This window comes from Podarcis raffonei, chromosome 6, assembly GCF_027172205.1.
Source record: "Podarcis raffonei isolate rPodRaf1 chromosome 6, rPodRaf1.pri, whole genome shotgun sequence".
In the NCBI taxonomy this organism is placed as follows: domain Eukaryota; kingdom Metazoa; phylum Chordata; class Lepidosauria; order Squamata; family Lacertidae; genus Podarcis; species Podarcis raffonei.
This window is the reverse complement of record NC_070607.1, coordinates 11,610,668-11,631,240: the sequence shown is the minus strand read 5'-3', so window position 1 is coordinate 11,631,240 and position 20,573 is coordinate 11,610,668. Positions and strand designations below refer to the sequence as shown.

At 44.4% G+C, this 20,573-nt stretch overlaps 1 protein-coding gene across 6 annotated transcripts in view; it reads right to left on the bottom strand.

The window, feature by feature from the left end:
* HMCN1 (hemicentin 1) overlaps window positions 1-20,573 on the bottom strand; it is a 301,086-nt gene that overhangs the window by 92,965 nt on the left and 187,548 nt on the right. For all 6 annotated transcript variants that reach the window (XM_053391425.1, XM_053391419.1, XM_053391422.1 and 3 more), the window contains 10 exons: window positions 20,393-20,560; window positions 18,821-18,934; window positions 16,976-17,062; window positions 12,776-12,967; window positions 10,122-10,295; window positions 8,669-8,782; window positions 6,047-6,192; window positions 3,386-3,536; window positions 2,491-2,691; window positions 1,426-1,539 (listed from right to left, as the gene is read on the bottom strand). In XM_053391425.1, coding sequence (XP_053247400.1) covers window positions 1,426-1,539; window positions 2,491-2,691; window positions 3,386-3,536; window positions 6,047-6,192; window positions 8,669-8,782; window positions 10,122-10,295; window positions 12,776-12,967; window positions 16,976-17,062; window positions 18,821-18,934; window positions 20,393-20,560 — 1,461 coding nt within the window. The remainder of the gene's footprint in view (window positions 1-1,425; window positions 1,540-2,490; window positions 2,692-3,385; window positions 3,537-6,046; window positions 6,193-8,668; window positions 8,783-10,121; window positions 10,296-12,775; window positions 12,968-16,975; window positions 17,063-18,820; window positions 18,935-20,392; window positions 20,561-20,573) is intronic.

The following is a 20,573-nucleotide window of genomic DNA, read 5'->3' as shown; positions in this document are numbered from 1 at the left end:
GAACGGGCTGCAGGCGTATTTGGAAATCTAAGATACTGTCGTAAGCACCACAAAATGCTTGTTTCACAAAAGAAAACCTTGTGATGCACAGACCAAAAAAAAAAGGGCACACGGTCCACAAAACGTATTTAGAATGGCAGTTTCACTGTACAATGTTAGTTGGCTAGGCTTTATGGTTTATTTGTTAACTGCCTTGGGAGATGCTTTTTTGCAACGGTGAGGTGGGATAGAGATAGCTTCAACAATTTTGAGATATAAAAAGGGTGGCGAATGAAGCTCTTGCCTGCCTGGGAGTTCTGTTTGCACAAATTGGGTCCTCATAACAGAGGGTCCTGGTTGCGCTCAGGACCCAAGAGCTCACCTGACAGGGTTAAAATGGGGGGGGGCAGGAAGTCCTGGCCGTTCCCCTGGTATCAGGCCAGGCTGTTTTAGCCAATAGCCAGTTGGTGGTGTGATCCCAGGGGCTTTAAAAGCAGCAGTGTGGAGCACTTGGATTTGCACGGCTGAACACCCGCCCACCCTCCCTAGTTTAGGTATAGTCGCTTGGCCTTGCTTTGGTTTGGGTCGCCTGTTTTGGGAATAGGGGCTGGGTAGGATTTTTTTTCCATTTGGTAGATTAGCTTTTAGCCATTTGGTTTTCGCCTACCCCTTAGCAAATCGTCACAACTTGTAAGGTGGCGGTTAGGCATTGGCTCAGTTGGATTGTGGGGAGGGGAGGTGCGGCCATCACCTGCCCCTCCAGGAATTGGGTATTCCGTTAAAGGAATCTGGGGGATCCTGGATCTCGTCCGAAGTCCGCTTGAGGAGCTAGAGCCACAGGAACCCCGGGGTGAGCTTAGGTTGGTCCTCATCGACCTAGCTCCCTCGTTTGGTTTCCCCCATTTGAAGATAATAATAATAATAATAATTTATTATTTATACCCCGCCCATCTGGCTGGGCCTCCCCAGCCACTCTGGGCGGCTTCCATAAAAACCAAAAATACAGTAAAATATCACACGTTAAAAACTTCCCTGAACAGGGCTGCCTTAAGATGTCTTCTGAATGTCAGGTAGTTGTTTATCTCTTTGACATCTGCTGGAAGGGCGTTCCACAGGGCGGGATCACCCTGAGAGGCGGAGTCAGTTATAGTGGGGAGTCGATGCCTAAGCCAATACCGCTCACGTGATTGTATTTCAATAAAGCTGTGGCGAAAATTTGCCCCAAAACTTAAACTAATATAAGTATCTGTGTGTATTTATTTTGGGGGTGGGTCTTGGGGCCTCGAGACGCAACAGACCCTTCAGTTAGAAAGCCTGTTCCGTTTCTGCACTGACGCTCAGGATCCCTTACAACTCTAAGACTCTTAAAGGTTTTTACCATGTCCCTTTCCCCACATTAAAAAGGCTAGAGGATGGCTAAAATCGAACAAAGTAAGGTGAGCTCACGAAGCACGCGGACATCATACTGGATGGAATCCTCCCCGGCTTCATTTACAGCCACACATGTGTATCGTCCAGCATCTTCACTCTGCGCCCGTGGAATCTGCAGTACACGACCTCCTAGAAAGAACACAAAAATGAACTTTCCGGCATTCTAAACACAAATCTCTTCCAAGACCTGAATGAATGGATATACTTGTGCATCCCCTCCACCCACGGCCTATCCTAAAATAAAAGCATGCACCCAATTCCATCTGCAGAAACAGGCATCTGTTTGCAGAGATAACTGAACCTTCATCATGTCTTCCTCCAAAATTAAGTTTTATTTACATTTTGGACCTAACTCATTTTGGGGGATTTTAAAGGAAGATCACAATGCTTTGAAACCAAAGAAAACAATGAGAAAAGGTGTTTTCGTATAATGCATATTGCCGATATAAAAAGTACGCGAGAGCCGGCCAGACACACGCAAAAGTCTTACGGCAGACCCGCGAAATGCTCAGACTCAGATTCTGCAGTGTGTCTGGGGCAAGGAAGCTTCAAGGCTGCACAACAGCCACTCAAAACATCTCTATGTGTTTGGACTTGGCATGCAGATGGTACAGGAAGAACACAAAAGGGAGGAACTGATCTCAAAGGTATTGCCCCCCCCAAATTAGTAGAACGTTTTAATACTAGCAAATTACTTTGAATGCCCTTCCCTGAATTAAACTCCCTACAAAAGTCCCTATGTATTGCAATTCTTAATTTTGTGGTTGGCAGTGTTCATGTGTGTGAATTGGAAGCATATTATCTCTTATTAGCTCACACGTAAATTTCTCTTCTACAACTCAGAGTGGCGACGGCACATGAAGCTATGGACACTGGGGTGGGGTTGGGGAGTTAATTTAATTATTGTAACAAAAATAAATATGCAAGGTAAAAGTGAAAGTGCAGGGCATCTGAGCATCCTGCAGCGTTCATAGGTTTACCCAAATGATTTCAAACAATAACCTTAATATAAAATGCCCTTGAAGAAATGCTTTTCTTAAGACTGTTGAGTGGATAATTGCTAATCTGTTTAATACAGACCTGGCAGGATCAATACTTTATCACTGGAACTCAGAGGGTAACCGTCTTTATACCACGTGAGTACCGGAGGGGGGACAGCATTCGTCTCACAGTACAAAGAAAGAGGATTATTCATGATCACATCTTTCGCTCCTCCTCCCTGGCCATCCAGCACATCACCATCTTCCCAGCTTCCAGACGGTTTTCGGAACTTAGGGGGAACTGTGATAGATGACATGGGCAACAGGCAAGTAGAAAAGAACGAGACATTTAATCTTTCCTATTCGCTTCCATTTTTGCTCCCAGTATACCTAACTGCATGCTAGCCACCCATTTTGCTAATAAATAGTACAAGCAATTGCTCTTAACATATTAAGTCAGTGGTGTCCAAACTTTTTGCAACGAGGGCCAGATTTGATGAAGTGAAGGGCCACAAGGGCCGACCAAAGGGCCAGCCAAAGTTGTTATCCTTTTTTTAGGATAGAAGTTGTTGAGCTTATTTTAGGGTTGAAGTATTGGTGAGGGTTTTTTTACTATTTTACTCCAGGAAATAAACTGCCACGGGCTGGATTTAACCAACCGAAACGGACTTTGGACATGCCTGTACAGTGGTACCTCAGGTTAAGTACTTAATTTGTTCCGGAGGTCCGTACTTAACCGGAAACTGTTCTTAACCTGAAGCACCACTTTAGCTAATGGGGCCTCCTGCTGCTGCCGCACCACCGGAGCACGATTTCTGTTCTCATCCTGAAGCAAAGTTCTTAAACTGAAGCACTATTTCTGGGTTAGTGGAGTCTGTAACATGAAGCGTATGTAACCTGAGGTACCACTGTATTAAGTAAACAAAGGCATATTTGGGGGTTTTCTTATCACCCAAAGAGATGGATAGGCAGGTGGAAATCAAGACCCCTTTTACCTTGGATGTTGACATCAAACTCCAGCTCATCCTCTCCGGCGATATTTGAGGCTATACAGCTGTAACGGCCAGTGTCAGATATCTGAGCTGACTTGATTTGCAGAACGCGCCCACTGGCTTGGATTGTTATGTGGTCATCTGATGCAATAGGCTGTGATTTAATAATCAAGAAGCGTACATGAGAATTTCATCATTATTTTTAAATAAGTGTTACATGCATAAAATGTGCCCATATTTTGTGACGCGCAAAGCCAAACCAGTGACATGGTTTTTGCACTGGAGCCGCAAAACCTAGCCTGCAAGGCTTTGCATTGGACTTAGAGAGCTCAAGATTCAAGTGGCTGGCTAGTGCCTAAGAATCACTATGGGGAAGGTAATTGAAAACATGTTGGGTTCAATTACTATGAGTGGAATTAAACATCACACTAAGGAGATCATTGCACATATTTATGAACAGATAAGTGTCTGAAATAGTATGGGAGAGCAATCCTGAAGCCATTTTGACTCTCCCAATGACCTGCAGTAAGGGAGGCAAACAGGGAAAACCTTCCCGTTGTCTTTTTGCTTGCAAATCCTGTCTTAAGGGCATATTTGTTTTTGAATAGCATGAGCCTGTGACCTGGATTCAGCAACTAAAGTACTGTATTTTTTGCACCATAACACTCACTTTTTTCCTCCTAGAAAGTAAGGGGAAATGTCTGTGCGTGTTATGGAGGGAATGCCTACGGGTGGCGGGGGGATCTGCTGCAGTCGTGAGCAGAGGATTCATGGTTCCCCTTCCTTCCCTCCTCCGTGGCTCACTTTGAAACAGCAAAGCAGGAGAAGAGCCGCTGAGTGGGGAGGAGAGAGGGACAGAGAGCCTGCTTCTTTAAAGGAGCAAAGCGGGAGAGGAGAGGAGCCTTCTCCCCTTAAACCCCTCTTCTGCATTATTAGCAGCATCCTTCTCCTTGTCCCTTGAGTGCTTTTCCTTCCCTCCCCACTTAAAACGTGGTTACAAAGCACGGATCCAAATGGATCCTCAGGATTTTTGCACTGGGTCACCCCAAATTCACCATCAGATCACATAGCATGTCCATGGCTACAGTTTGCACCAAAAAAATCACGCACCCACTGTGGCCTGGGACCACAGTGGTGCAAAAACGTGGTTACAAAGCATGGATCCACATACATCCACTGTTTCGTTTAGAATATTTTTTGTTTTGTTTTCCTCCTCTAAAAACTACGTGCGTGTTATGGTCGGGTGCGTGTTATAGAGCGAAAAATACGGTATTAACCATCACTAAAGAATGGTCAGGCCGCCCAGGTAATGCAACCAGCGACCATCTTCAGGTATCCTGGCAGACAGGATTTCTGCTGAAGACCGTCTCCTTCTGTGATGTATGCATGATGTTTTGGGGAGTGGTCTTGGGCTACAGGGTGGGCAATTTCAAGAGTCTATATAAAGGCTTGTTCAGGGTTCTCCTCCCTCCTGCATGTGGTAAGTGGGGACCCTGTTGCAAGAGTTCCTTGAATAAAGATCAGGCTTACTAGCCGCTTTGCTTCTCAATATACTCTGGTTGGCCTCTGTTATTTTCTCCTACTGATACGGAACACACCTAAGGACTCTATACGGGCTCTGGAATACCCCATAAGGGAAAGGGAGCAGTTTTTTCATTTAACTGTTGCATGGGGGGGTGGGAGAAGGGAGAGCCTTTGGTGGGGGTGCAGGGTCTGTACTGGGGGGGGGGAGTCGACTGCACTAGTAGGACTTGTTGCACTGGCTTATGCTAATATAACATCTTACTTCAATCTGGCCCTCATTGGGTTGTATCCAACTAACTTCTTCACAGAGTAGAGCTATTGAACTGAATGTATGAGTCATATCCATTGAAGTCAATGGGACTACTCTGAGTAGCATTAACTAAAACCTCATGCCTTTGTGCACCCAGGAACCTGTTCCCCATTTCTTGCACTTCTGGGGAGGCAGTTCTGGGGAGGCAGAAAAAACAGGAGGTTAACCTAAACACCTCACATGCATTTGGGATGCAAGTTGTGCAGTTCTGAAATAAGTCATGATCTAACAGTCCATTTTTCCTAGTATTTCCATCTCAGTGTTGAAGCTATTACTATTTCCATTTTGTTTACTTGCAAATTATTAAGAAGAGAGTCGTTTTAAAAGGGACCGTATGCTGGTCCCTTCTGCTTTGCCAACAGAAACAAGAATAATATTTCTATTAATATGCTTCCTCATACGGGGACTCTTTAACTCTTGCCAAAAGACCAGCTCTGGAAAAACTTAGAGCATCCAGTTCTCAGTTGATTGGATTTACTCTTATGTCAGTACCTATAAAATTCTAGGAGCCAAGAGCAATAATCCACATGCCAGTGAAAGCAAAATATGGAACTGATTCTAAGCACAGAGTGCTAAAAAGGAAAACCAAGGAGGAGCGCTATGGAATTGAAAAAAGACAGAGTGCAGGAGGCATTTCCTCATGTGCCATCCTGTGGTTCTGAGATGGCGTGGTATTCACAGCTTTCTGCATTCCATGGAAAGAAAAGATAGCTTCCTAGGGTGCTGAATTACTATGTTTTTGTGAGATGGGATAGAGGGAAAGAAGACAGCGCTGTAGAAAACTTTGTTTTTAAAACTGCTCATTGAAAGGAAATAATTTGGTGACTGGCCTGTCCATCCTTGTACCATCTGATGCCCGCAGCAGGAATTGCATGTGCTTCACACTCCAGTGTAAGGCTGTTGTTCACTCTGATCTTCACTTCTTTAGGAGATAAACCCACTCCTGACAGGTCCCCTCTGTTTATGGTAGGAGGGACTGCACAGAAAGAAACACCCCATTAATTGAAATATAGTTTCTCACTTCAGTGGGATGCGGGTGGCGCTGTGGGTTAAACCACAGAGCCTAGGACTTGCTGATCAGAAGGTTGGCGGTTCGAATCCCCGTGGCGGGGTGAGCTCCCGTTGCTCCTGCCAACCTAGCAGTTCGAAAGCACATCGAAGTGCAAGTAGATAAATAGTTACCGCTCCAGCAGGAAGGTAAACGGCGTTTCCGTGTGCTGCTCTGGTTCTCCAGAAGCAGCTTAGTTATGCTGGCCACATGACCCAGAAGCTGTACGCGGGCTCCCTCGGCCAATAAAGTGAGAGAGCGCCGCAACCCCAGAGTCGGTCACGACTGGACCTAATGGTCAGGGGTCCCTTTACCTTTACTTCTCACTTCAATATCCACTGCATTATCAGAAAGAGAGCGTGCATGGGTGGGAGTGATGCAGAGCTGGGTGATTTGCACCACATGAATGCCCACATCAGCAATTAGTCGTTCAGGGTAACTGGATTACTGCAATGTGCTGTATGTGGGGCTACCTTTGGGATTGATCTGCAGGCTGGCTCAGAAGGCAGCAGCTAGATTGTTTGTAAAAGGTAAAGGGACCCCTGACCATTAGGTCCAGTCACAGACGACTCTGGGGTTGCGGCGCTCATCTCGCTTTACTGACCGAGGGAGCCGGTGTACAGCTTCCGGGTCATGTGGCCAGCATGACTAAGCCACTTCTGGCAAACCAGAGCAGCGCACGGAAACACCGTTTACCTTCCTGCTGCAGCGGTACCTATTTATCTACTTGCACTCTGATGCGCTTTCAAACTGCTAGGTTGGCAGGAGCAGGGACCAAGCAATGGGAGCTCACCCCGGCGCGGGGATTCGAACCGCCGACCTTCTGATCAGCAAGCCCTAGGCTCTGTGGTTTAACCTACAGCGTCACCCGTGTCCCTAATAGGTTGCTTGTACCACCAGCATTTAACACCCTGCTTTCAGGATGTGCACTAGCTACTGATCTGCTACCAGGTCCAGCTCAAGGTGTTGTAGTAGTAACACATATGGTCATAAACAGTTCAGCAGCAGGTTGTTTCAGGGACCACCTTATCCCTTATAGGACCCCTGGATGATTAAGTCCAATCAAAGGCGACTATGGGGTTGTGGCGCTCATCTCGCTTTCAGGCCGAGGGAGCCAGCATTTGTCCACAGACAGCTTTCTGAGTCATGTGCCCAGCAGCGCTAAACCGCTTCTGGCGCAAGGGAAACCAGAGCGCAAGGAAACACTGTTTACCTTCCTGCTGCAGTGGTACCTATTTATCTACTTGCATTGGCGTGCTTTCAAACTGCTAGACTGGCAGGAGCTGGGACAGAGCAACAGGAGCTCACCCCGTTGCGGGAATTCGAACCGCTGACCTTCCGATTGGCAAGCCCAAGAGGCTCAGTGGTTTAGACCACAGCACCACCCGCATCCCTTATACATCCAGTAGATTGCTGCTGCCTGCAGAAGAGTTAGTTTCTCCTGAAAGTCCCAAAGACTGCAGAAGCCTGTGCCGCAGTAACTCAGAGCAGGGCTTTCAGTGTGGCTGCCCCTATTGTGTGGAACAGTATTCCTGTCGAGGTACAACAAGAGGCCACCATCTGCCCTTTGCTCTAACAACTGGGTGTTTTTGTTTTGATGGGCTTTCCAGCTGAAAAACCTAAGACCGAAGAAGACATGACATACACACGAAACAGATGCCTTCTTTATTTTTTAATGAAATGCAGCTATGGGTGTCTGCAGTCTTGTGAGGAAGCATGGCAAAGGATGCTTAACTGTTTCTTCTCTAGTCCTTTTCTTTTCTCCACCCAAAAATATCCACACTTCAATTTGCTTTTTCGCATGTAGGCGGAAAGTTCTTTTCTACAGCACTTACAACAACAGGTGCTGGAAGCTATTTTGAATGGGGGAAACGGCTGGAAGAGAACAAGTTAAGCAGCCTCTCTTCCACTACCAACCTGGCAGGCTGCTTCTTTACCTCAGACATATATGCTCCCTGCTCCAAGTCTTTTTCCTGCTGCCTCGCTTGGCGCTAGCATGCCAAGGGAGAAACGAAGCAAAACAAAATGTAGGTATATGGCTTCACTTTGGTTCATAGGTGAATCATTCAGTCATTGAATGAAGTTGTATTATAAATCCCAAGCAGCAACGGAGAGAAAACTTGGGGTGAGAAAACCAAAAATACAGTGGTACCTCGGGTTAAGTACTTAATTCATTCTGGAGGTCTGTTCTTAACCTGAAACTGGTCTTAACCTGAGGTATCACTTTAGCTAATGGGGCCTCCCGCTGCCGCCACACCGCTGGAGCACGATTTCTGTTCTCATCCTGAAGCAAAGTTCTTAACCCGAGGTACTATTTCTGGGTTAGCGGAGTCTGTAACCTGAAGCGTATGTAACCCAAGGTACCACTGTATAGGGATTACAGCAAGATTGTTAGCATGCTTACTGTATACTTTGACTTCATAGTGTTTTAACATTTCCCCAGCTTCATTTGTAGCTATGCAAGTGTATCTGCCAGTGTTGTCTTCCTGGGCATTCAGAATCTGTAGAGTTCGACCACCTGTGAAATAATATGATTTGTTTAAATTAATGCTTGTATGCTTTCCTCTGAAACAGGCAGGGACTCTGTATGAATCATGGTTGGCTAACAATGTCAATGAAATAAAATGAAACCATGCTTACTTCATCACATGCTAAAGCCGAAGAACTAAAGGAATTATTGGGAGCTGGGCTCTAGCTAGAGTGATTCTGGACCAGCTTTGGGACTCCAGATATTGTTGGACAACAACTCCCACCATCCGTGACCACTGGTCTTGCTAGATAGGGATGATGGGAGTTGTAGTTCACCTGGGGCCCCAAGAGTCAGAAAGACTGCTCTAGACTGTCACTATTTTGCATGTGGGATTCAAGGATAAACCAGAACTTCAGGTTTGCACAGTTAAAATGGATTAAAAGGTTCTCTCTCTTGTAATGAGAATGAAGCTCATGTAAGTCAACGTTCCTCCCAAAAAACATTCCTTCCATATGGAAACAAAATGCCAGGAAGAAAGGTTCTGACCTAGTCTTCTCCCTCATGTGCTCATTCTTATGTAGAGGGAATATTTAGATGTTTAGTCGATCTGATTGCTCCTAATGCTTTTGGGATAAGTGAAGTGGTAAAACATCTTTTTTAATTAAAAAAAAAAAACTGCAATCGTCCTACCAGAATATAGCTGTACAAGATGCAGAACACATTACCGTATTTTTCGCTCTATAGAACGCACCGGACCATAGGACGGACCTTGTTCTAAAGTGGGAGAACAAGGGGGGAAAAATCTCCCCCTCTCTGCTCAGCGCCCCTTCAGCGAAGCGGCAGGAGAAACGGAGCCCCTTCCATTTCTCCTCCCGCTTGGCTGAAGGGGCGCTGCGCAGCTCTCCCTCTCTGCTGAAGCCAGGAGAGTCTTGCTCTCCTGGCTTCAGCGAAAGGAACCTGAAGCCTGTGGAGCACAGCGGGAACTCGCGCTGTGCTCCGCAGGCTTCAAGAGGCTATCCCTGAAGCCTGGAGAGTGAGAGGGGTTGGTGCTCACCGACCCCTCTCGCTCTCCAGGCTTCAACGAAAGCAACGCGAAGCCTCCGGAGCGCGGAGGGAGCGCTCCCTCTGTGCTTCGGAGGCTTCGCATTTCTATTGCTGAAGCCAAGGAGCCTGCATTCGCTCCATAGGACTCACACACATTTCCCCTTAATTTTGGGAGGGGGAAAAGTGTGTCCTATAGAGCGAAAAATACGGTAAATTCTGCCAACTTAAAGAGCAGCAATTGACTAAAACTTGTCTGTCACTTTCCGCCCCACCTAGACTTCTCTGAGTAATACAGTGACCAAAACTGCAATCCAAATAATATAAAGAAACAAAAATGTATTACCTGGCAAAATCCTGATATTCCTATTTGATTCTATGGGAGCTCCATCTTTTAGCCAGGTGATTGTAGCCGGGGGATAGGAATAAGCCTCGCAAACCAGTGATGTGGGGTTATTCAAAATAACTGTGACTTCTTCGGTGCCCCCGTCATTATCCGCACCCACAATAGATGGAGACACTGAACAAGAACCGGGAGGTGGGGAGGGTGGGAAGGAGATGCATAAGAGAAAAGTAGAGTGACCGGTTCCTGTGGATTCCAGCTGCATATTCAACACAGTGACCACATTTGAACCTTTGATGGTGATGGTAAGGAAGTGTGTATATTCGCCCCAGCAGAAAACATCCGGTATATTTGCTACTAAATCGAAGGGCGTATCTAGTTACATCCATAGGAATATACATCAAATTTCATTAGGGTGTGCACCTAGGGATTTTTTTACTTTTATTTTACAGACACACATTTATTGAATACATAAAGGGTAAAGGGACCCCTGACCATTAGGTCTAGTCGTGGCCGACTCTGGGGTTGCGGCGCTCATCTCGCTTTATTGGCCAAGGGAGCCGGTGTACAGCTTCCGGGTCATGTGGTCAGCATGACTTAGCAGCTTCTGGCGAACCAGAGCAGTGCATGGAAACGCTGTTTACCTTCCCGCAGGAGTGGTACCTATTTATCTACTTGCACTTTGACGTGCTTTTGAACTGCTAGGTTTGCAGGAGCAGGGACCGAGCAACGATTGAATACATACTCTGCTATAAAGGGATTTATTTTTATCATCAAACAAATTAAAACTTAACTAAACTATGTTTTTTAAATTAACATCTAAACTTCACCTTGAAAATACTTTAAAAAATGAGACACAAAATACCATTATTATTTTCTTCCAGGTTTATAACAAAGATACAGTCGATTTTCATTATATTTAACCAGATAATGAGCTAACCCAAATTGACCAAAACACATTAAGGTTTTTCCATCTTCCTGTTCTGGAGAATGAGATACCGCTCACCAGGTGTGAGCAAAAGGTGGAGCCTGGGTGGAAACAGAATCATGAGACAGATGCAGATGCAGGCATTCCAGCCTTTTTATTCTGCCTGCATCTCTGTGTCTGCTTCTCCCTTCCGCCTTTTCTCTCCCCAACCGCTGCTTCCCTCACCACAATCCCATTTTTTGAAACATTAGGGTCCATCTGGGCACACTCCTAGGGTAACATCCCAACTACCAAGAAATTATGAGAGTCGTACTTTTGTAGGAAGCCCAAGGATCTGTAACAAAATTCTCACCACCATTTTCAGTCTCTCATTTTCCTCATTTTTCCAATCTTAAATTCGTTCCTCACATTTCTCTAATAATTTGGGTTGTGTTTTTAAAATTCGCACGAAAATCCATCAGCCGAGATCATATAACACCAGTCCTGAAAGACCTACATTGGCTCCCAGTATGTTTCCGAGCACAATTCAAAGTGTTGGTGCTGACCTTTAAAGCCCTAAATGGCATCGCCCCTGTATACCTGAAGGAGCGTCTCCACCCCCATCGTTCTGCCCCAACACTGAGGTCCAGCTCCGAGGACCTTCTGGTGGTTCACTCACTGCTAGATTACAGGGAACCAGGCAGAGGGCCTTCTTGGTGGTGGCACCTGCCCTGTGGAACGCCCTCCCTTCAGATGTCAAGGAAATAAACAACTATTTGACTTTTAGAAGACATCTGAAGGCAGCCCTGTTCAGGGTTGTTTTTGATGTCTGATGTTTTATCGCTATTATTATTATGATGATGATGATGATGATTATTATTATCATCATTAATTCTGTTTGGAGCCACCCAGAGTGGCTGGGAAAACCCAGCCAGACGGGAGGGGTATAATTCTTTTTAAAATTATTATTATTATTATTTTCCTCTGTTATATACAGTGGTACCTTGGGTTAAGTACTTAATTCGTTCCGGAGGTCTGTTCTTAACCTGAAACTGTTCTTAACCTGAAGCACCACTTTAGCTAAAGAGGCCTCCTGCTGCTGCCGCGCCACTGGAGCACGATTTCTGTTCTCATCCTGAAGCAAAGTTCTAAATCCGAGGTAATATTTCTGGGTTAGCAGAGTCTGTAACCTGAAGCGTATGTAACCCGAGGTACCAGTGTAAATGCATTCCCATTTTTATTGCTATATGTTGTGATGGGAAAGAAATTTGGTTCAGTCAAATTCACACATTCTGAAACAGTAGGCTTAGACACCCCTCCATTGCCCGGCTACTTTCCCCCGGGGAAACCTGTTCATTAGCACTGAATCAGAAAACAAAAAAACAGCAATTGGGTTGATTTAGTGCTAAAGAGCTGGGTTCCCAGGGGAAAGTGGAGGGGCAAGGGCAAAACTTCTCAGACTTGTGCTTTCTAGGCACAGGACAAGAAGAAGTATGGAAGAGTCCAATATGTGAACCAAAATGCAGCCATCCTTCAAGCTTCAGATCTCTCCAAATTTTGCAATTCAGTTTTCTGACCAGTGTATACAAAAATGCATATAACAGAAAGGTGTGTATAAAAGTGGATATATCACTCAGAATGGCATTGTGTTGCGCAACACGTTAGGGGAAACTGCATGCAAAATATTTTACTGACATATTCCGTCGAAACAGATCTGCCTTCTTCTATGGAAAACACACAGGAATCTTACCAAGTACATTAACACTGAAGGTTTTGCTCTTGTCTCCAGCTGTATTGGAAGCAATGCAGGTGTATCTCCCCGTGTCAGATACTTGCGTATTTGTAACTTGAAGAAAGCGCCCGTTGGATATTAACTGATGGTTGACATCCTCTAGGAAAGGTTGCCCATCTTTTAACCATGTGATCTCTGGAATAGGGTTCCCTTTTAAAAACAAAAAAACAAAAAAACAGCAACATATATTTGTAACTGTTAATGACTTCTAACACTTCATTGTTCAGGAAACTTTAAAATTAAAATATAAAGTGAAAACTATATATCAGAAAAAGATATAGATATAGATGATATAGATATAGATGATATAGATATAGATATAGATATAGATATAGATGATATAGATATAGATATAGATTTGAGGAACAGTATAGGTATAATGCATACAGGAACAGACTATTTTTTGTTTGTAGGCAAGGATATTTATTTTAAAAAATCACAGAACACTTCTTCAGAGAGCTATTATGTACATGTCTGCAGAGGCAGTTAGATGTGAGCCCAACATCAAATGCAAAAAAAAGTCATGGATTGACTCCAACTAAGTTTTACTCAGAGCTGAGCAAATGAAATCAATGGACCTAAATTAGTCACGTTCATTAATTTTAATGTGTCTACTCCGAGTGGGCCTAGAACTGAATACAACCTTATATTCCATTAGTAGATAACTTCAAAACAGCTCTGTGAAATTCAATAGTTGTTTTTAATCACCAGTTTGAATTTGGTCTAAGATGATATACATTTGCTGTGGACATTTGCAAAGCAAATGTGATAACCATTTGCCTTAAGGGCAGAATTATTTTACACCTGAGTTACTTCATATTGTGCTGGCCACTATCCCACCTTCCTACAGCCAAGTTTGCTTCTGTATATACAACACATTTTCCTAAAGGTAAAGGGACCCCTGACCATTAGGTCCAGTCGTGGCCAACTCTGGGGTTTCAGCGCTCATCTCGCTTTATTGGCCGAGGGAGCTGGCGTACAGCTTCCAGGTCATGTGGCCAGCATGACTAAGCCGCTTCTGGCAAACCAGAGCAGTGCACAGAAACACCGTTTATCTTCCCACCGGAGCGGTACCTATTTATCTACTTGCACTTTGACGTGCTTTTGAACTGCTAGGTTGGCAGGAGCAGGGACCAAGCAATGGGAGCTCACCCCGTCGCGGTGATTCGAACCGCTGACCTTCTGATCAGCAAGTCCTAGGCTCTGTGGTTTAACCCACAGCGCCACCTGTGTCCACACATTTTCCTACCACAAAGTAAGTTTATAGTAATTCTGCGGTGGAGAAAAATCACTGTGGGCTGTATTTACAAAATAAATCTTGGCAACGGTCTGGTGCAGACATAACACTGGTTGCCTTTAAACCATGCTTTGCAATTCTGGAACCAAGCTCCCTTCCATTCCTTCCTTCCATCTTCATTGCAAGTGCTCTCTCGCTCTCTTTATCTGTCTTAACCATGGCCCAACATTATATGCACATCAATGCTAAATCAAGGATGCCCTTGTAACCAAAGAATGAAACAGCCTTGGGAAACTTTGTCAAGAGGAAACTGTGCCAGCATTAACCTTGATTACTAACAGCGACAAACCTAGACAGCATCTTAAAAAGCAGAGACATCACCTTGCCAACAAAGGTCTGTATAGTTAAAGCCATGGTTTTCCCAGTAGTGATGTATGGAAGTGAGAGCTGGACCATAAAGAAGGCTGATCGCCAAAGAATTGATGCTTTTGAATTATGGTGCTGGAGGAGACTCTTGAGAGTCCCATGGACTGCAAGAAGATCAAACGCATCCATTCTGAAGGAAATCAGCCCTGAGTGCTCACTGGAAGGACAGATTGTGAAGCTGAGGCTCCAGTACTTTGGCCACCTCATGAGAAGAGAAGACTCCCTGGAAAAGACCCTGGTGTTGGGAAAGATGGAGGGCACAAGGAGAAGGGGACGACAGAGGATGAGATGGTTGGATGGTGTTCTTGAAGCTACCAGCATGAGTCTGACCAAACTGCGGGAAGCAGTGGAAGACAGGAGTGCCTGGTGTGCTCTGGTCCATGGGGTCACGAAGAGTCGGACACGACTAAACGACTAAACAACAACAACAACAACAACAACTGACAGAGAACATGCAACATAAAACCTGCAGTGCTACCAGGCCTCCCCATTTGACCCGTGATTCCATTTTGCCAACCCGTCCCCCGTGTGATATCATCCAATACCAATCCCAGTTACCGCAGCACATTTGGGACCCTTTTGTGCAAAGCTGAACTTTCCATGGCTTTGTCCAGTGCAGTTACGCAAGCCATGGCTTAAGAATCACCCCCTGCCTTAACTAAGGAATCTTATGCCATAAAATGTTGAATCGCATTCAAATTTGGCACAGTTAGGAAGCAGCGGGAAGTTGCTGTTTCTAAGGACGCTGCTAATGACCTGAAATGCCTTTGGGTTGCAGCATTCAAAAGCCGTGTTCCTGCTCCCAGTTCCTTCTTCATTTGCCAGCTCCAATCTCAGAAACAGTGCAGAAGGAAAGATGAGCCCCTCTTTCATACAAAAGGGGAAACTTAAGTCTTTGGTCTGATCATAGTGTTGGTTTGTCTGGAACTTGTGTGTTTGTGTATGGAATAGATGGTTGGAGGCCATGTTTATTCTTCATTGTGCTTGGGTTTTTTGCCCTGCCCCCTATTGGAATATGACCACTGAAAGGCTGGCCAAGTTTGAAGCTGCCCCTCAGACTGAAAGCAATTCCCTGCCCCTATATTAAATGATATTAAATTATGAAGTTAAACAATGAAGGGAGGGAATCATTCAAGAGAAGAAGAAGAAGAAGAAGAAGAAGAAGAAGAAGAAGAAGAGGAGGAGGAGGAGGAGGAGGACGAGGAGTTTGGATTTGATATCCCGCTTTATCACTACCAGAAGGAGTCTCAAAGCAGCTAACATTCTCCTTTCCCTTCCTCCCCCACAACAAACACTCTGTGAGGTGAGTGGGGCTGAGAGACTTCAGAGAAGCCCAAGGTCACCCAGCAGCTGCATGTGGAGGAGCGGAGATGCGAACCTGGTTCACCAGATTACGAGTCTACCGCTCTTAACCACTACACCACACTGGAGAGGAGGGATAGCTCAGTCAACACAGCAGGAGACTCTTAATATAAAGGTTATGGGTTCAAGCCTCACGCTGGGCAAAAAGATTCCTGGACTTGATGACCCTCATGGTCCTTCAAGCTCTACAATTCTAGGAGTGTTCATTCCTGAATCTTCCTCCCCATTTGCAAACCATGGTATGCAAGAGTCAGTATTTTGCCTGCAATTGACCATTATGACCGGCATAGAAGAAATATAAAGCACAATCCTTTCTTGCTTGTTTCCTTCGCCCTTTGAATCTAACCTATCGATGGCCCTTTAGAACAGAGTGACTGATATCTGTCTGTCTGTCTGTCTGTTAGTTTGGGGCATGTTATTCGGGAACAAATGGCCCAAGGGAGAAATCATTCCCACTCAACACTTTGCTTAGTCTCCTTTATAAATCCACGGTGGACCCTATTAACCTGACTCCACCATCTAACTAGTGGTGAAAGCAACATGGAACACAAGCATTGCCTCCTTATCTTTTGTTCCCAGTAGCCAATTCCTCCTTTGAGTTGTTCTGCCCCATCCCCAATCAAGCTGGCACGTGGGTGTGTTTGCACATGTGAGAGAAGAGACATTTGAGATTAGCAAGGTCTCCTCATTAAAAAATAAATTAAAAACCAAGCTCACAGAAGATCTTGCAGCTCTGCTGCACATAACATAAGGGTCAAAAGTGGACATAACAGGAGGCTACCCTTGTTCACCTGTTCAATGGATAAATTGGAAGGTTGGAAGGGACGGCAGCTGAACAGAGAAAGACATCAGCTTCCCAAATTGACTTAATTCATTCACTTTCCCCCCGGCTTGGCTCATTTCCAATATTGGAACCAGCCTGGGAGAAAAGAGGCTGAATAGAGAGGTAAAGCTACAGAACAGGAGAGGTGAGCTCTCCTGTCTTGTGTTGGTGCAAAAAGTAGACACACACACATGGCCTTTCTATATAAACAGGGCAGACACAGAGACAGGAATGTGGCTGTCCACATCACATCTAATCTGGCCCCAACAAATGGCCAAGTCACCTGTAATTAAGATAAACCTTGCCTTACCTGTTACTTCACAGGTCAGCATGAGGCTCTGCCGCTCTTTCACTTTCACATCTTCCAGGTTGTTTTCTCCCACAATGCCCGGAGGAACTTTTACATGGTTAAAAACAAACCGAGAAAGGCATATGCATGAGGACATCTAGTTAGCTCACATTAGAAACCATAAATGCTGCTCCATTGTCAGCAACCATATTCTCAAAACATGCTGAGAGGTGAGAAATCTTGCACCTTGTCAAGTATATGATGAAACCTTAAATACACTCATTTACGTTGGGAGCAGGGGGGTTTTCTGAGACTTTTAATGGAAATAAAGAGAGCCGCCATAATTCATGATATGTGCATTCATCCTATTATCTTCTCAGGTCATTTGGATGTGATAAAAGTCACAAGGCTCATCCACACTTCTGTTTACCCCACCCCTTCCTCCCAGGAAAACCCAATCTTTAACCCTGAATCAGAGCAAATGTCCATCAGGTTTTCTCCAGATTGACATTTGCTTCAATTTAGTGCTAAAGAACGGGTTTTCGGAGGGAAAGCAGAGGGGCAAAAGAAAAACCACCCAGGCCTATACCCAGAAAGGGCAAGAAAAGCAGAAAATCACTCGGATTTATGCTATCTAGACATGGGACAAGCAGAAATTGTTTTCCATTTGGTTGTGCACTTTTTTGATGTGTTTTATTTATTGCTTATGACTTTTGTTATGTTGGTAATTATGTAAATCATGTAAGCCGCCTTAAGCATTGTTTTAACTATGGAAAGGCGACATACAAATAAAATGATGGTGATGATTAAGTGTTGACAAGCCCATAGCGATGTCATTATTTTTCAAAAAGGTTTCTGTCAGTAGTACCTCTTAAAGTGGTGAATGGCACTATTTAGTAGGAAGAAACCCCAATGAAAATCCTCGTTATTATATATTTTACATGGCTGTTTATTTGTATATATTTTACATTTTTATATACAGATGTTTTATGATGGCCTATACTTGTAATGCCTAATAAAAGTTTGGCAAAGAAGAAAAAGGCTATAAAAATATCACTTTATTTTACATTCCCCCAAGGTGCCTGGATGATACTAGTTTGAATGCGATGCAGTTTTTTTTGTGTGTGTCAAACAGTTTTTGTTGAAGAGCTGGCATTTCAAAGGTGGTGTTTGGTTTTTACAAGCTTTTAGAATTTGCAGGAAGCGAGAATATGCTTTCCCATTTCTCACATTTCCTTCAAAGGCGCTCTGAGTGGTGGCATCTCTGTGCACACTGAGCGGACTTCCCGCCTGCCAGATTCTCCCCCACCCCCAAGTGCTGCTAGATGCCAACACCAATTTTTTCCCGATTAAACATATTTATTGGTTTTTAAATTGATTCACAGATATCTTTTTCATACGTATCAACATTCATAATAAACAAGTGAAATCTCTTAACATTCTGTTATTGAACATGTATGCATGAATAAAAAATAAAATAAAAATTATGTTACTTAACTACTTATTATGTTGTTACTCTGTTTGCACTGGATTTTCCCTCCACCTCTTACTTGGGTCCATAGAATTCCATGTTGTATGCCTTTCCAATCTTCTATTTACCATCATTTCCACTGTTTCTACTAGTTATCTTTAGAAGAGTAATTCTACCCAGTCCAAAATTTTAAATAGCCACAGTAATCTTTCAGTTATTTTTAAAAATTATTGTTATTGTTACATTTTTGGTACTCTTGGTCTCTTAACTTCTTAACCTCTTAAAAACACCAGTTTTTCAGTTGGCTAGATTTTAAAGCCATGGAACTATTCATGAATATCAGGAGCGAAAACCCAAAAGTTCTTTAACCCTCCTGAAAGCTGTCGCATACTCACCTAAAACAGAGAGTTCATAGTTCTTCCTCTCCTCTCCTGCAACGTTAGTCACCACACAGGTGTAGCGACCGGCATCCTTCATATTCACCTGCATCAAGCGCAACATCCTGCCACCTGAAGAGGAGTCATACATTCGCATGTTATAATGAAAACTGCCTGTCAAATATAGCCTGACAATATATAGTGCCCATGTTGGTCCCAGGACCCTGTGATAAGAATTTTAAGGCCTCAAATATGGAATATTCATAAATGCACACATATCTAAATATATGAACTAAGCGTCTGAAAATGTATAGGAGAGCAATCCTGAAGCCATTTTGACTCTCCCAATGACCTAAAATATTCCTCTGCAGTAAGTGAGGCAAATGGAGAAAGCCCTCCCGTTATCTTTTTGCTTACAAATCCTGCCTTAAGGACATATTTGTGTATGAATAGGGTGAGCCTATGAGCTGGATTCAGCAACTAAAGTACTAACCATCACCAAAGAATGGCCAGGCTGCCCAGGTAATGCAACCAGCGACCATTATCATTATCCTGGCAGGCAGGATTTCTGCTGTAGACCGCCGTCTTCTGTGATGTATGTATGATGTTTTGGGGAGTGGTCTTGGGTTACAGGGTGGACAATTTCAAGAGTCTATATAAGGGCTTGTGCATCATTGTTCGGAGTTCTCCTCCCTCCTGCGTGTGGTGAGTGGGGAACCTGTTGCAACAGTTCCTTCAATAAAGATCATGCTGACTAGCCGCTTTGCTTCTCAGTATTCTCTGGTTGGCCTCTGTTGTTTCCTCCTACCGATAGGGAACCCACTTAAGGACTCTATACGGGCTCCTGAATACCCCATGAAGAAAAGAGGAGCAGTTTTTACATTTCTGCGCATTAAAATGTGAACAGAATGGATTTCTCCCTCAATCACACTTCCTCCTCGTACCTCCATGAGTTGTTGAAAAAGAGGTAAGTTCTGAATATTGAGGATTCTCCTGGTGCCTCATTAAAAAAGGTAAAGGGCCCCTGACAGTCAAGTCCAGTCGTGAACGACTCTGGGGTTGCGGCGCTCATCTCACTTTACTGGCCGAGGGAGCCGACATTTGTCTGCAGACAGTTTTTCCAGGTCATGTGGCCAGCATGACTAAGCCGCTTCTGGCAAAACCAGAAAAGTGCACGGAAATGCCGTTTACCTTCCCACCAGAGTGGAACCTATTTATCGACTTGCACTTTGACGTGCTTTTGAACTGCTAGGTTGGCAGGAGTTGGGACAGAACAACAGGAGCTCACCCTGTTGCAGGGATTCGAACCGCCGACCTTCTGATCAGCAAGCCCAAGAGGCTCAGTGGTTTAGACCACAGTGCCACCCGCGTCCCTGCTGCCTCATTATCCCACCTCTAATCAGACGGGGTATAATCCAGGAAAAGTATTGCTATGTATTACTGCTGGTGTTGTAAACTAGTTCATATTTCGTTTATTCTTTCCACAGGCTTCTACTTAATTTGACCCTAACTCTGCTGCACAAGGTGCTCATTTTATCTTTCTTTTTTTTAAAAAAAGTAACTTCTTCGCCTTCAGTATCCCCTGCTTACCTGACAGGATTCTTACAGAGCTACTCAAAGAGACAGGCTGCCCGTACTTCAGCCATGTTATTGATGGGTGGGGAATTCCCGAAGCTTCACAAATCAGCGTGACAGGATTTTTCTCGACTACGCTGATGTTTTCAGGCACAGTCAGGTCACCTGCAATGCTTGGAGGGACTGCAAAAAAAGC